General features: G+C 49.0%; 1 protein-coding gene across 4 annotated transcripts in view; it reads right to left on the bottom strand.

Annotated features, from left to right (window-relative positions):
• Chd7 (chromodomain helicase DNA binding protein 7) overlaps window positions 1-14,567 on the bottom strand; it is a 183,492-nt gene that overhangs the window by 9,938 nt on the left and 158,987 nt on the right. For 3 of the 4 annotated variants that reach the window (NM_001107906.3, XM_039109764.2, XM_039109765.2), the window contains 13 exon segments: window positions 184-411; window positions 1,666-1,826; window positions 3,346-4,014; window positions 4,127-4,335; window positions 4,577-4,805; window positions 5,465-5,522; window positions 5,675-5,747; window positions 6,187-6,316; window positions 7,654-7,757; window positions 8,170-8,259; window positions 11,466-11,625; window positions 11,805-12,004; window positions 14,286-14,491. In NM_001107906.3, coding sequence (NP_001101376.2) covers window positions 184-411; window positions 1,666-1,826; window positions 3,346-4,014; window positions 4,127-4,335; window positions 4,577-4,805; window positions 5,465-5,522; window positions 5,675-5,747; window positions 6,187-6,316; window positions 7,654-7,757; window positions 8,170-8,259; window positions 11,466-11,625; window positions 11,805-12,004; window positions 14,286-14,491 — 2,517 coding nt within the window. 4 annotated transcript variants of the gene reach the window in all.

The raw sequence follows: 14,567 nt of genomic DNA, 5'->3' as shown, positions 1-14,567 counted from the left end.
GTGACTCCAGCTACCTAACAGGCTGGGGGCAGGAAGGTTGTTTGAGCCCAGGAGTTTGAGGCCAATATGGGCAGCACAATTAAACAGACATATAAAACCAGCTAGTGAGCGCAAGCTCTCAAATGAGTTAAAAGTCACAGAAATCTCCTTTCACCCACTCAAGCAAATCTCTCTATGGCTTACCTTGGACAGCTGAGGAGATGTGGTGATGTCCTCACTTGCGCTGACACTGGCCTGGCTGACCATGGAGAGCTCGGCAAAGCTCCTCTTCTGCAGGGGACTGTCCACGGTGGAGGGTGGGTAACCAGGGACGAGGCCCTGGAAATCAAACATCTGGCGCCGGTTTATTGGCCATTTGCCTTTCAGTACAGCTTCACAGATGTTGTCTAATCGGTTTATCATTACTCTGTCCTGAAGGGGAAAAAAGTCACAGGGAATTTGTAACAAAGACCCATTTTAAATTACTGGATAAATATGTCCACCAAGATGCTGAAGAGCACAGAGCGTTGAAAGGTCAATTATTTGGACTGAAGTCGCCTGGCAATTGGTAAACAGACAAAATCCATCAGGATGGTTTGGTTCCAATGGAATGTTCTAGCTGCCCTCGTAAAGAAAAAGTACTATTTTCAACCACGCTCAATGCTTGACATGAAGCGGAGAGCAGACCAAGTAAATACCACCTTCAAAACAACCACGGATTGTAAAAGGAACTTGTTCAGGCCTCGAGGGCACAGTGGGTTCAATGGAGCCTCTCCACTTCGCATTTCCGTGGCCTGGCCCTTCAGAGCCAGCCACAGGCCAGAGTGCAGTATGTCCCAGGAAGGGGGCCGTCATTAGCGTCACTATTAATAAAGTACAGCATTATGAAGTGGGCGGCAACCTAGGAACACCTAATGAATGTCAGTCTGGGTCCCCCATCTATTATCGCTCCAAATTTCACTGAAGCATGCACGTGAAAATGTTCTAATTACAACTCCTTACACCAAGCTTCCATAGATTAACAGTGCCTGTGACTATAAACCTTTGACTGAACTGAGAAACTCCCCCTCTAGACTCAATGCGGGAAATTAGTGTGACCAGGAACCAAGAGGACACGGGCAGGGAACAGGAAGAAAAAATCTCGTTGACAGTATACCCCTCAGACAGAAATGTCACCTTCTTTTTAAGCCACATTAACACCATTAAGGGTGGCCTGGGATGACTCACATCAAGTGCACCGTGTGGCACTTATGATGACTACTTCCTGCCTTGAGAAACACAGGCCCTAACGGCACAGAGAACATTTTGAAGAGTTATGCTTCCTAACCAAAGAGCAATCATCCTTTGCCTTGAGTTATGGATAACTACATCTGGGATGACCTCAGGATAAATGGGAGCAAAGGGGTCCACCACCACCCTTCTCTGGTCTTAAGAACACAGTGGTAGTTTTAATAAATTATTTTGAATCTAAAAGCTTTACACAGTCTTTAAAAAAGCATCCTAAATATTTCTTCATTTGGGTTCTTCCCAATCGTTACTTTAAAATAAAGGGAAATTCTGCACTCTTCATATGCTCCAACAAGGTTTACTTCATATTATCTGAAAACAAAAATCAAGCTACAGAGACTTTCTTCCTGCTCTTTTGTTAGATCAACAAGACAGTCACAGTAACAAAATCCTGCCAACCTTGGGCCAAAAGGAGAAGGCAAATGTCCTTTCGTGAAGGAGCTGAGCCACCGAAGGATCTCCGTCCTCCATGTAGAATCCATCTCGGGTTTCATCTCTAGCAGTGCTCATAGAAGCATTACTTTCTTCATCGAAAGTCTTCCCTCTCGAGACAGCTCCTGCTGGGAAATGAGTTATGTGCAGTGCTCACAGCCAGAACGCACGGAAGCTCAAGTCTAGAAAGGACGGCGTTGGAAACAGGAATACCACCCGGCTCTATTACACAGAGTGCCTAGTGTACATCTAGAAACATAACGTGGTGTTTCTCAAGCCTGCCTTGTCTAGGGCTTACAACGCCCACAAATGTAGGTGGTCCTTCTTCTATCTTGATGAAGCAACCACGGGAATATTTTCTTTGTGGTCATAGAGACAGAGTCTTACGTAGTCCAAGACTTCCTCAGACTCAATATATAGTTGAGGCTGGACTTGAACCTGAGATCCTCTGGTTTCTCTATGCCCAGGTGCTGAGATAAAGAGCACGTGCCACTACACTAATTAAACCTTTTGGTGTTTCTGACCCAAGAGCTTCTATTCTGGTTAAGATATTAGCTAATAAAGAAGGGTCCTTGCAGCAGCAAAGTTCAACCGGGGCTTGGTTTCTCCTTTGTGTTGGTTATAGCAATCTGTAACATGGAAAATGTGCTATCACCAAGCAACCAACCAACCAACCCAACCAACTAACCAACCAACCAACCAACCAAACAAACAAACCAACTAACCAACCAAACAAACCAACCAACCAAACAAACAAAACAACCAACCAAACCAACTTACCAACCAACCAAACCAACCAACCAACCAATCAAACCAACTAACCAACCAACCAACCAACCAAACAAACAAAACAACCAAACCAACTAAACCAACTAACCAACCAAACCAACCAACCAACCAAACCAATCAACCAACCAAACCAACTAACCAACCAACCAATCAACCAACCAAACCAACTAACCAACCAACCAATCAACCAACCAAACCAACCAACCAACCAAACCAACTAACCAACCAACCAACCAACCAACCAACCCAACCGGCCAACCATCATTTACTCTGAAATATTTGCTCAGTGAGTGGTTCTCTTCCACCATACTCATGTGTCCAACTTTAACATTACAAGGAATTCTTAGCACATCTGACTATGAAGTTAACCTGTCCTTAAGCCAGAAGCGACTGATGTGTTCATAGCTGCTGAGTTTACATTCCTTGAAATGTGTTTGCAGGGATAAAGCATGAGGACAAACGCATGTATACACAATTGAAATTATTCCTTCACGGAAGAAAATGGACATTAAGTACTCTTAGGGGAAAAGAAAAAAGCAGGGTCTTGTTGTGTAGTTCTGGAGTTCAGTATATAGACCAACCAACCTATGCTAGAGTTGAAAGTGCATGTGACCACGCCAAGCCACCAATGACTTTTGCAAAACGAAGTGCTTAGAGATACTGGGCGCGGTGGGACACGCCTTTGATCCCAGCCCTCTGGAGGCAGGAGCAGGTGGATCTCTGTGAGTTGTAGGCCAGCCAGAGCTATGAAGTGAGATTCTAGATTTCTCAATCATCAAACAATCAAGGCTGTGGAATCGCACAAAGGCTATGCACCACTGTTGTGGTATCGGGACACTGACAAGAACCAGGCATTACCTTCTGGCTGCGATGACTCCTCCGACTTATCGTCGTCCTCCAGCTTTTCTTCCTCATCCTCTTCTGAGCCTTTCTCTGAGACAGACTTGGACCCAGGGTCTCCACTGCCCTCCACCCCTTTGAGTTCGCCCTTCACAGAGCTGGCCTCGGCCTCACACTCCTGCCTGCTGTCCTTGGCCCCACCAGCTTCTTCTTCCTCCTCTTTCCCATCCGACCTCTCTTTGGCCGGTGAGTGTTCGCACTCCTCTGCCTTGCCTTCGGCCTGTTCCATTACCTTTTCTTCATGAGCATGAGCAGAGGCAATGACTGGAGGAGCCTGGCCAAAGCCCATGGCCAGAGTATTCAAAGAAGGGACGGTACTGGCCCCACGGTTCTGAGCAAAGCTTTTGTGTGCATCTAAGAAGGACAACTCAGGGTCATTGAGAATGTGGTAGTCTGTCCGGCTGACCCCGTGCTTAGCAGCACCCACCAGCAGGTCCCTGTCATGCCGTCCGCACTCCCACCACTCCGGCAGGTCTAGGCTGGGCTGGCAGAGCTTCAGCCTGTCGCTCAGTTGTGGGTGATGAAGGACCTGCTCTCGGATTTTGCGAAGCAGTTCAATGCGGTACAGCGTCCTGGATGCACGCTCCTCTGTGATGGGTTCGATAAGGGAGGCGAGGTCTGGTGGCTCTGTAACACGAAGCACAGTCGTTAACTGGGCAGGCCTTGGGCCCGCCCGACCCGGCATGCACAGTCCCGTCTGCCTAGCACAGTGTGGCTAGTCGTCCGTTCATGTACCTACCGTCCTCGGGCTTGGCAGGCATCCGACATACCCGCCTGCACATGGCCACGAAGCAGCTGAAATACTTCTCCAGACTCTCATCGGACTTTTTGTCTAGTCTGGCAAAGGCTCGGAATTGGTTCCAATCAAACTGCTGCTTCACTGGGTCAAAAATAACCCCAAAGGTGGATACCACACGGTAAAAGTCAGCTTCCTCTCTCCTTGTCCACCTGTGGAGAGGAGACCTGGCTCACGTCACGCTCAGAAGGGCACACAGGACAGTCTTCTCTGCCCCCCAGAGCACGTCTCGGGGACTTATTTAGGGCTGAGGGATGGACACCTCCGGGGGAAGTAGGCCTTCCTTCACTCTGTGATGGGATCGCTGTTTCTTAGGGACCCAGCAGAGAAGGAAGAGAAGGCATGGCGGGTGGGGGTGGGGCGGAGATACTGCAAAAATGGTGGAGAACTCACTTTTGCCTTTTCTCAGATATAATAGCTTCCCTTTCCGCCTCCAGCGCTCTCACTTCCTCCCGAGGCCTCCGTCTGCGCCGGTCCGTCTTCATTAGGGCCTCCTGCCTCATTTGTTGCCTTTTATAGCTGCGCTGATAGGCAGTAATGAGCCGGCGCAGACGCGTAGTCAGGCTTGACGTGTTCGGCCAGTAAAGTTGACCTAACTCAGCATTGCTCTCACTGTGCTTGCCTGAGGAAGTGGAAAAGAAGAGTCTGAGACATCTCTCACAACACAGACAAAAAAAAGATGACTCATTAGCCTTCGGAGTACAGGGTGGGAGAGGCCACTCTGCCACACTCAGATCTGGAAATATAAACAAGCAGTAAGAACGGAGAGGATTTATAAACTATTTACTGTTAACTCCTTTGAGGGGGGGGGAAAGGTTTATCAGTCTGACACAACGAAAGGCAGTCTTTCTTATGAACATGCTTACAATGGTGATCTTGAATGCAGTAAGCACATAGCTACTATCCTAATTATTATTTTTTTAAGAGGATCAACAGTCCACAGAAATATTTCAGATTTAAACAAACGCCTTCCTTCCGATAGAAATGTTTTAAGGACTTTAAAATTTTTCCACTAAATAATGACTATAAGCTAGCAGATCAATTATCTTAATCAAAAAGTTCTATCCAAGATATTAATGGAATGAAAACCATAACTAAGGCTCACCATTACCAACGAGGGTCCAGTCCATGTGGAAGAGGACCCTGAGCTGCTATCATTAGGTTATGGCAGAGGATCCAGCTGCCCCGGACCCTCACCCGTGCCCCAGGCCTCCATGACCAGCTGCCCCGGACCCTCACCCGTGCCCCAGGCCTCCATGACCAGCTGCCCCGGACCCTCACCTGTGCTCTGGGCCTCCATGGAGTCTTCCTTGTCCTCTGGGGGAGAATTTGCAAATTCCTTGAAAGCAATGTGAGAAACAGAGCTATTTTCAATTGGGGTTGGATTTTACTTTCTCTTTTAGAGGAAGGCCACTCTCTAAAGTTTAACAAGTTCTATATGGGCATATAATGTTACTGGCACTGTAAAAGCCAATGCACTCAAGGTCTTACGTCTATTTCATCTTTGAATGGCGCTCTCGTTGGTTTGTATTCCGGATCTTCATCTTCTCTATCAAATTCCCCACTGTGTAAAATTAAAAAAACGGTAGTTTTACATTCTATCAATTTGTAGGGCAGTGTGAGGGGAAGAGTTACGGTCACCCCAATACTAAGTCTGGGTCTGACATTTTTCAATGACTCTGCCCTGCAGTATTTAAAATGCACGGTTACAAGGGGGTGGTGAGGGAGTCACCAAGGGCGACGATGTCGTGTGTGTGTGTGTGTGTGTGTGTGTGTGTGTGTGTGTGTGTGTGTGTGTGTGAGAGAGAGAGAGAGAGAGAGAGAGAGAGAGAACTTTGTTTAAAGTAGTTACTATGCTATATAGACAGGAACTATTGGTAAGCATCAAATTCAAACCAGACATAACAGAGGGCCCAGTTCAGCATAAGAACCAATCACCGACCCCTGCCAGTAGATGTAATACTGACATAAAGTTTATTAAAATTTTAGAATGTCCTTCTTACCCGTCACCACCATCTGCTAGCATGTCTGTCCCTCTTTGCTCGGCAGCGATGGCCTTGGCATCAGGCATACCGACTCGTTCCAGGAAGCAGAGTGCGGGGTCAGCTCTCATGGAATTGTACTTCTCATAGCCTGTGCCATACCCGCCAGCACAGAGGACACGCACAGAAACAAAGGAAGACCCCGTCACTGTCAAAACTCATACCCCCGCCACAACACAGCCAGTTGTTTCCCAGACATCATGTGTGTTGAACTAAACAGACCTTGTTTTGGTGCAGCATTCTAGAGCAGCTTTTGTGGGCCCTCTTATACATCGGGGGTACCATTGAATGACTAACAGACACAGACAGAAAACGGCTCAGGATAACTGCAGGATGCCAGGGAGGGTTTCTGACCCTATTCTTCCCCAACATCTAATTTTGCTTGACATTTAAAAGGCTTGGTTACGTTTCTTTATGACCTCCGCAGGGGTTCTCCAGGTCTACCGCCCCCCACCCCTCACCCCCCCAGCAGGTTTGGTCCAGCGGGAACGCACATGGCTGGCTGAAAAAAAAAAAAAAATCCCGTGTATGGGAGGCCAGCGAACCTGTCTTATCAGGTTTACGATGATGCATGTCAGTAAGATGACACTGTTCCCTCTATGGTTTTTCAAACTGCAATTTGCTTTTTGACTGCCCAAGTTGACTAGATGGGAAATGGCAGATCCCAACAGTGCACTGCGGGAAAATGATTCTGAGGCCGGGCTCGCAGGACGCGGCTGGGGTACATAGGAAGAACAGCACAATTCAATTAGGATGTGTTCTACAACACACCGCTCCTAACTGCTGTAGAGCCGCAAGCCAAACTGTAATCATGAAAGGTTTTATAAGCCATCATTCTCCCCTTTAGTCAGGCTGGGCTGCTAGGAATACCTCCGCGACCTCCAGAGAATTGGGATTATAATCAGGAAACGCTCACTGTATATATCATGGCACTTCTGCATCCCCAGCCTTTCAAAGTTAACAAGGCTGCGTCCCACTTGGGGGAGCGGTGAGTCCCCGGCACTGACATTTGTGAAATATTGCTTGGAACAAAGCCCAGGAGGCACTTGTACAGATTAATAGCAGAGGTTAAGCCCACCGTCCACTCTGACACAGGCTGGCAGAGTTTAGTGAGGGCGGCCGTTCTGGAAGTGAAGTTTCGGGAATGCCGTGGTACGGCTTGGCTATTACTAAAAACAAATATGGCTTGACTTCTGTTTATAGCCAAGAAAGAAATGTTTTCTTCTCAAACACTCAACAAACATTCAAAAACAGCATCTGATATTTACAGTTCGTATTAGATTTCTAGTGCAGAAAAATGGTCGGCGCCAAGAGTCCTTTGGAACGGTCCTCATTAATATTATGACTTTGGAAAAGGAGTATGCAAAGAGTTCTAAATAAAGATGAAGCCACCCAGTCAAAATGTGTTCAGACAGAAGCACTCCTTACCATGTTTAAACACTCCAATTAAGAGGGATTTATCTGCTTCCTTATCCCACCAGTCTGCAGGAACTTCCGCATGAAATGGCTCAGGAATCCACACGTCGGCCTCACTGGAAAGAGAGCATTTAAGCACTCTTTAAATACGGGTACTTAAAATGAATCCTAGCCCTAGGTGGTAAACACACGCTCCAGTCTCCTCTTCTTCACAATAAGAATCTTGTATGGTGGAGAGGAATCAACAACGTGGGGCAGTGGTCAGAACTGAGCCTCATCACAAGGTATCCCAGCTCAGGTCAGAAGCCATTGCTTCTCACACTCTTATAACCAAGCACATGCAAATGGCCCTGTCCATCGTCTCAGCCCATCCCCACACCCAGAGGACGAACCCTTGCTCGCATTAAAGACAGAACCGAGGTGAACTCCTGATAAGTCTGTGAGGGTTCTAACCACAACCCGTGGAGAGTTTCCCGACCACCTGGGCCAGCCCGTGGAGGGCCGGAACAAATGTGTGCTTGCACCAACCTTGAGTCAGCGCCCTCGAGGATCTTCTCTGCCTGGTCTCCTATCACTTCTTGTCTTAGGTAGTACAGCATGCGGACACGCAGCAGGACCCTGGAGAGGAAGACAGAGGGGGGAAAAAGTTCTTAACTTCAGTGCTGTTTGCCAACAGTGGCTTTTGGCAGCTGCTGCTGTTCATCCATCATCCTGCCAAGGCTGATTAGCCATGCTGTATGGTAGGCTTGAAGCGTGACAGATGGTGCCACATAATCACCTCTGTGTGGTGCTTTCTGCTGGCTTCCAACAGGCCTGCCTGGCAACCGCTCACGCTGCACAGAGAGGGAGCGAGCTCAGCCCAGCCCAGGCCTACTTCACTTAGACCTACCTAGTGCAGCTTGTGAAGTTTAGACACGTACCCTACCACTGCCTCTGAAGTATTGAAGCAAGTTTGTAAACAACCGAGCAGATGGCTTTCAGTAACTGTTCTGCTTCATTATCTCATAAAATTTCCTCAGCTGCTGCCTTAATACCATTTTTGGAAGCACATCAGAAGTTGTAGGAATAAACGAGATATAAAATCTGGTTTTACTACCTTACAATAAACCCTCAATATGGAATGTCAGGTTTTTCAGATTATACAACTTTGCTTCCGAGAAAGGAAGAGGATGAGAGGAGTGAGCATGGGGAGGGGGAGATCCTTACCCTACTCAAGGAACATTCAACATTTCTATTACCTCTACTTATATTATCAGGGAACCTCAGTTGTGGTTTAAAGATAATAAACACTATAAGATTAAAATGTACCTAACTCATTGATACTCATTTTTAATGAATCAGCATTAAAAACTGGTGACATCATCAGGGTACCAGATTTTCCATCCTGCTTGTGTTTCCCCAATGGCTAAAATGTGACTTCCCCCACCCCTGCGAATAAAACTCACCTGGTATAGCGCACAGGTTGTCTCGATACTAGACAGCCCATATGTGCACTTGGGATTGACTGACACCTGAAGATGACCCTCTTGGTGAAGGTTGGTTTCTTCCAGTGTTATTTCCCTAGCTGAGTAAGCCTGTCATGTAACTGTATAACACCCTGTGCCAACGTTTCTCATTTATACACACTGGCTCACTTGGACTTCATAAATAACCCTGTGACGACATGGGGGGGGGGAGTTCTCATTTCCACACTACAGATGTGAACACTGTTGGTAACACAGGACGAGTTAAACAGTCAAGGTCACAGGGACACCTTGAGCACAAGCACACAGATCCAGGCCTCCCAAGATGTGGTGGCTTGCCTCTGAGACATCAAAATCACGAGCAGGGGCAGTCTTACTAAACAGACTAGTCCTGACCGGGCATCAGCAGACCCACTGTCTACCCCAAGAGTCCACTCATGGACAACATGATTGGTGGGCTGCAAGGTTGCAAATATTAAAATGTCTGTCAGGATAAGCAGCTGTGCTGGGGAACACCTTTTTATCTTTCCAGCTTTCTTTCTCTTTGTTAACACGTAAGCTCAAGTACTGACTCTGCCACACTGAACCAAAGAAGGGCAATCGACAGCGGAGTTAGCACTGCTTCCCTCTGGCTAGAGAATCCGCAGACCAGCGCTTTCTTACACTGCAAGCTCAGAAACAGTAGTTCCAAAGGAAATCTCCTCTACCTGTGGCTGGACTCTTTCCTTGACTCGAAGGCAGGGAGCCTAATGGTTTCTTTTCCTTTTGGTAGAAAACACAGACTTCCATTTCGGGGCAGGTTTAGTAGTGTGGAGCTTTCTATGAACTGATGTGAACATCTCCTTTTCTTCTAGAGGGAAAGCCAGGAAGAGAAAGGATGGCCAGGACACAGCTCCCGTCCTCAAGGAGTTCACTCTGTGATGGACGGACAAGGAGGCCAGCAAGCCCCCAGTGCTAGTCCGTATTCTCTCGCACATCCTGCTAGCGCCTGGAACCCAAAGCCCAGGACTGTGCACGGCACGCGAGAGCATCCCCCCTTGGCTTTGTTCATCTGCTTGGTCTCACAAGTTTCACCTTTGTGAGGAGTGGAGGTCAGTTATTCTTGGTCTGTTATTTGGGCCTTGCTTTTCTACCTTAACACCAACATCTCCTCTCAAGGAGGATTCAAAACTGCACTTCAAGGCATGGTCTTCAGCAAAGGACAATGGGACACTCCACTCCAGAGAAAAGCTAGAAGGTATCAAAAGTGTCTTTCCCAGACTGAAAGAAATACATGAAGAGCCCCAGTTTCGCCACGTGTGCTAACTGCAGAGGGCTCCCTAGGAAGACCGCTACTGACAGGAGGCTAGGAATTAAAAATGACCACAGCTACACTGGGATCTGGGAAAAGGAGCATTGTTCTCACATTAAACCATTTAACTTCTCTGTCTGACTCGAGAACTCAGAAGGCAACTGGCCCAAAACAAGATAAACCACAAAGACGGACGTTCTCTGAGAGCTATGACGACCAGGTTACAATTTTAGTAAGAAACACCATGCTATGACAGTAACAAGTTCCGAAGATGCCAAATGCTTTGAACAATCAAGGTGACCCTCCCAAGAGCCCCGAGACAAAGAGTCAGACTTCTTCGGTCAGGTGGGCAATGGGGCTGCACAGGTGAAAGGAAGTGTGTCACCAAATCCCCGTGTTCTTAACTGAGAAACCTTAGGTAAGCTACTCTGGCTGGAGACCTGCATCTTTGTGGATAAGCGGGAGATCAAACACAACGGCTGCCAAGAAAAGATGTGGGTGCCTTCTGTCTTAGCTACTCAGGTGGCTGACGCGGGAGGAGCGCTGCGACTTTGAGCCAGTTTGGTCTACACAGCAACAGAGATACAACTAAAGCAAAAAGCGCTATGTGAATTCTCTCGCATCGGTCATTTACAATCCACACGTCCATCAATAGACGAGGAGGCATCAACAAGGTGAGGTGCACACAGAGCAGAGTAGCATTTACCAGACAGGAGGATCCCGACACTACCTACGACATTACAACATGGACCAACCATGGGCACGACAGTGAATGAAGTCATCAGAGTAAGGGACGGTAAATACTGTGGGGCTGCCACCGTGAAGCGGCGAGTTTGGGATGGACAAGCGGACAGGACAGACGCTGAGGGTTGGGAAAGGAGGAGCTGTTGTTGAGGAGACACAGAGTGCCCGCTAGGAGGGACGACTGAGTGTGTGTCTCAGATGGCAGTGATGAGTGCAGGGCACCATGCAGGGGACACACGCTCTCTCACAGATGGGTTCACGAGGTGTGCGTGCACTTGCTGACCTCAGGCGCTCAACGCGCTTGCCCGCCTCGACCTGGTACCTACTTGTTGCAGTGGTGCTTCAGGTGCTTCTTGTAGCTGTCCTCCTGGAACAGGGCATCTGGGTTGCAGCTCGCCAGCCAATCGGCATCCTGTACCACGGGCTGCATACTCTGGGCCTTCACCTTCTTCCCCTTCCGGCCCCTTGGCACGGGGGCCGACAGACCTAGAAGCACCAGGGTCACAGTCACGGATGCCTTTGCTGTGCATGTAACAATGTCAGAGGCAGGTACCGTAGGGTATAGGTGGGAAAGTAAGAGTCTGTGCCGCTGCCCTTTACCGAACGGTGGCGTTTCCGGTAGCCCTTTGTGGCCCGGCAGCACAAGGAGCATAAGACAGACCTACCGGAATGATTGAGCAGGGCTCGAGTCTGGCCATCGGCCGTGGGAGTGATCAGGTCCCAGATAAAGCTCTTGATGTTCTCGTCCCCTCGGTAGTGATTCAGACAGTACACCAGGATGGCTCTGCAGATGGTTTCTACATCGTGCTCCGTGAGCTGACGTTTGTAGCGTCCGTGGGACAGGATATCTGTCCAGCGGCCCCAGCTGGAAAGCAAAAAGATGGTGTGCAGATGGAGTCTCTGGCTGCAGAGGTGCGGCACCACCTTGACAGCCAGGGCCTGGGAAATCCTGGCCCCACATCGGCGTCAGTCACCTCTGCAGATACGGAAGGAATCCTTACAGAGGGAGTGACAAAGCCACCGAGTCACCCACGTTGCTAACAGCCTTCCTGGGCTGGTGGTGGCTATGGCTGCCGTTTTTAGGAAGTGTGTGCAACCAGAGGAACTGGAATTTGTCACACTGACCTTGCCTCAGTATGATTTATGGTGACTTAACCTTTTGAAATGAAAGGTGACTTTAAGTGGGTGTGACTACTAGAAATCAAAGCTGCAGGCTGAGGGGTTCCTGCTGCATCAACCCACCACAGATGCCTCAGTAGCTAGTGAAGGGCTAAAGGCCCGGTGGCCCCTTTTCAACAGGCAATGGTTACGTCCGGCTCAGGAAAGGTGCTGGATCCAGTCTCAGGGCCTCTCAGAAAACAGGGCAGGAGAAAGGACTAAGCATAGGAAACGAACGGCACATGTGCCGTCATCACAGATAGCGGCTGCGCCGTTCTGCCTTGGAACTATCAACTACCGCACAGAGCCGCTCTGCTGTCTCAGAGAAAACCCTTTGCCATCCCCTGCCCCTGGCCAAACCTGCCTGTTCTGAGCCCTCTCAGACCCAGGCCTCGGGCCTGCTCCTCCATTTCTCACATCCGTGCTTTTCTGATGCTCATCAGCTACAGATTCTGTGACTCCCCCTTGCGCCCACAGGGTAAAGGCAGTCCCTGAGTCATGTCTTAGGGAATGCGCTGAGCTTCTGTGTTCCCTTAGGCAAGCGCTGCCTGCTATTTCGCCTCAGAGCATACTTGCTTGCTCACCTGCCCGTCTTGGGCTACACCTGCCTTGCTCACAGTGATCGTTCTGGTGTCTGAGGGTCTCCCAGCCCGTGCCCAGCACGTGATGGTTGTTCCATCCGCAACAGTAAAAGCAGGAAGAGGAGAGGACTTGACTGAAAAACAGGCTCCCTGAGCATCCTTCTTAAACTAGAACTTATCAGTATGTTTCAGTAAATTTTGTTTCCAACAAAATTTGTAACTGAGATCATCAGGCAGAAACAAGGAAGGAGCAAAGGGCTGAGGCTAGGTCAGTCTCTGTCCTGTGTAGAGGCTGGAGAGCTACCCAGCCTGCAGACTAGTGCCAACACAGTTGATGAGAAACAGGATAGGCCTTGGCTGGCTTCCGTGCATTATATACAAACATCTGTGCAGCACAGTGAATCTGTGGCATGCCGCGTGCCCTGAGGACACACTGAAAGAGCTCCTGTCCTTCCGGAAATGCTGACCGGGATTCCATCAGGACAGAGACTGATGAGACAGGCAGGCCAGAGTGCAAAGGATAGTGGCAAGGAATGGTGCAAGGGAGGCGGGCGTTAAGGCTGGCCCCGTGCAGGGGCTAAGCAGAACCTGTGCTCAGGCAGAGATGCCAGGGGAGCCAGTGGAAGCAAAGTTCCCAAACAGAGCTCACCCATGAGAAAATCCACATGACAGACAAGCATCAGCCGCAGAACCCTGCAGGCCTCAGACACATGCTTCCCCCTGCTCTACGCCCACAATGATCAATTGGAAGAAAAGCCACAGGCCCCAGGCAGGACAGCATGGAGTCGGTGAAAGATGCTTTGGTGGCCGTTTCTATTTTGACGGAATCTATCCACAGTCCCATGATCTGTGAGCAACTTCTTATCTGCTAAGTCAGGCATTTACTGAGGACCCTGCAATTCCAAGTGTTGTGTGGGTGCCATGTTGCATGAGACTCGTGAAGCTGGTGTGGGAGTCATCCTTTAGCAAGATGGCCTCTTTGGCGTCAGAGAGGTCGGACGACAGGTACGTAAACGAAGCCTCTGCCTTTGCTAAGTCTTTATAGAAGAAAACTATTAAAAGATAACTATGGTCATAAAGCTTACGTGACAGTGCGGTGCCAAAAGATTTCGCAATTTTACGTCACTCTTAAGTTTTTTAATAATCTACAAGTAAATTGCAACTGCCGTAATTCCCACGGTGCTAGCTAGCGCTCATAAATTCCAGTGGCTTCTCTCTCCACACCTAGGAGGATTAGAACGTGGGTCATGTTGACTCTACAGGTCAAAACATGCCGAGGTTAGTGCCGAGGCATCGTCTGGCTAAGGGGAGCTGCACAGATCCCTGGAAACACAGTTTTCATGCGACAGCCGAGGATTCTAGCTGTTGGCAGAATGAAATGAGACTCCGCATACGAACTGGCCTTACCCATACACCAGCAGATTCTTCTCCACCCTGAAGCACTCGCTCCGGGCATAGCCCTGAGTCTTATCCTGGGGCCGCCGAGGCTTTATGCAAGGCTTCTCTTCAGAGTCACTTTCCAGGTCGGAGAACTCCATGAGCTCATCCTCCTTCACCGCGCTGTAGAGCCGGGTCTGCTTCCTCACTCTCGGGGTGTCGATAACCAGGTTGTTCTAACAAGGGAGCAAACGCAGTGAGGGTCAGACCAACCTTTGGGTCGGATCGGGCAGCAGTCTGGATGGGGCTTCT

The sequence above is a fragment of the Rattus norvegicus genome, chromosome 5, assembly GCF_036323735.1.
Source record: "Rattus norvegicus strain BN/NHsdMcwi chromosome 5, GRCr8, whole genome shotgun sequence".
NCBI classification, from domain to species: domain Eukaryota; kingdom Metazoa; phylum Chordata; class Mammalia; order Rodentia; family Muridae; genus Rattus; species Rattus norvegicus.
The sequence above is the reverse complement of the archived record's forward strand: the minus strand, read 5'-3'. Positions and strand labels throughout refer to the sequence as shown.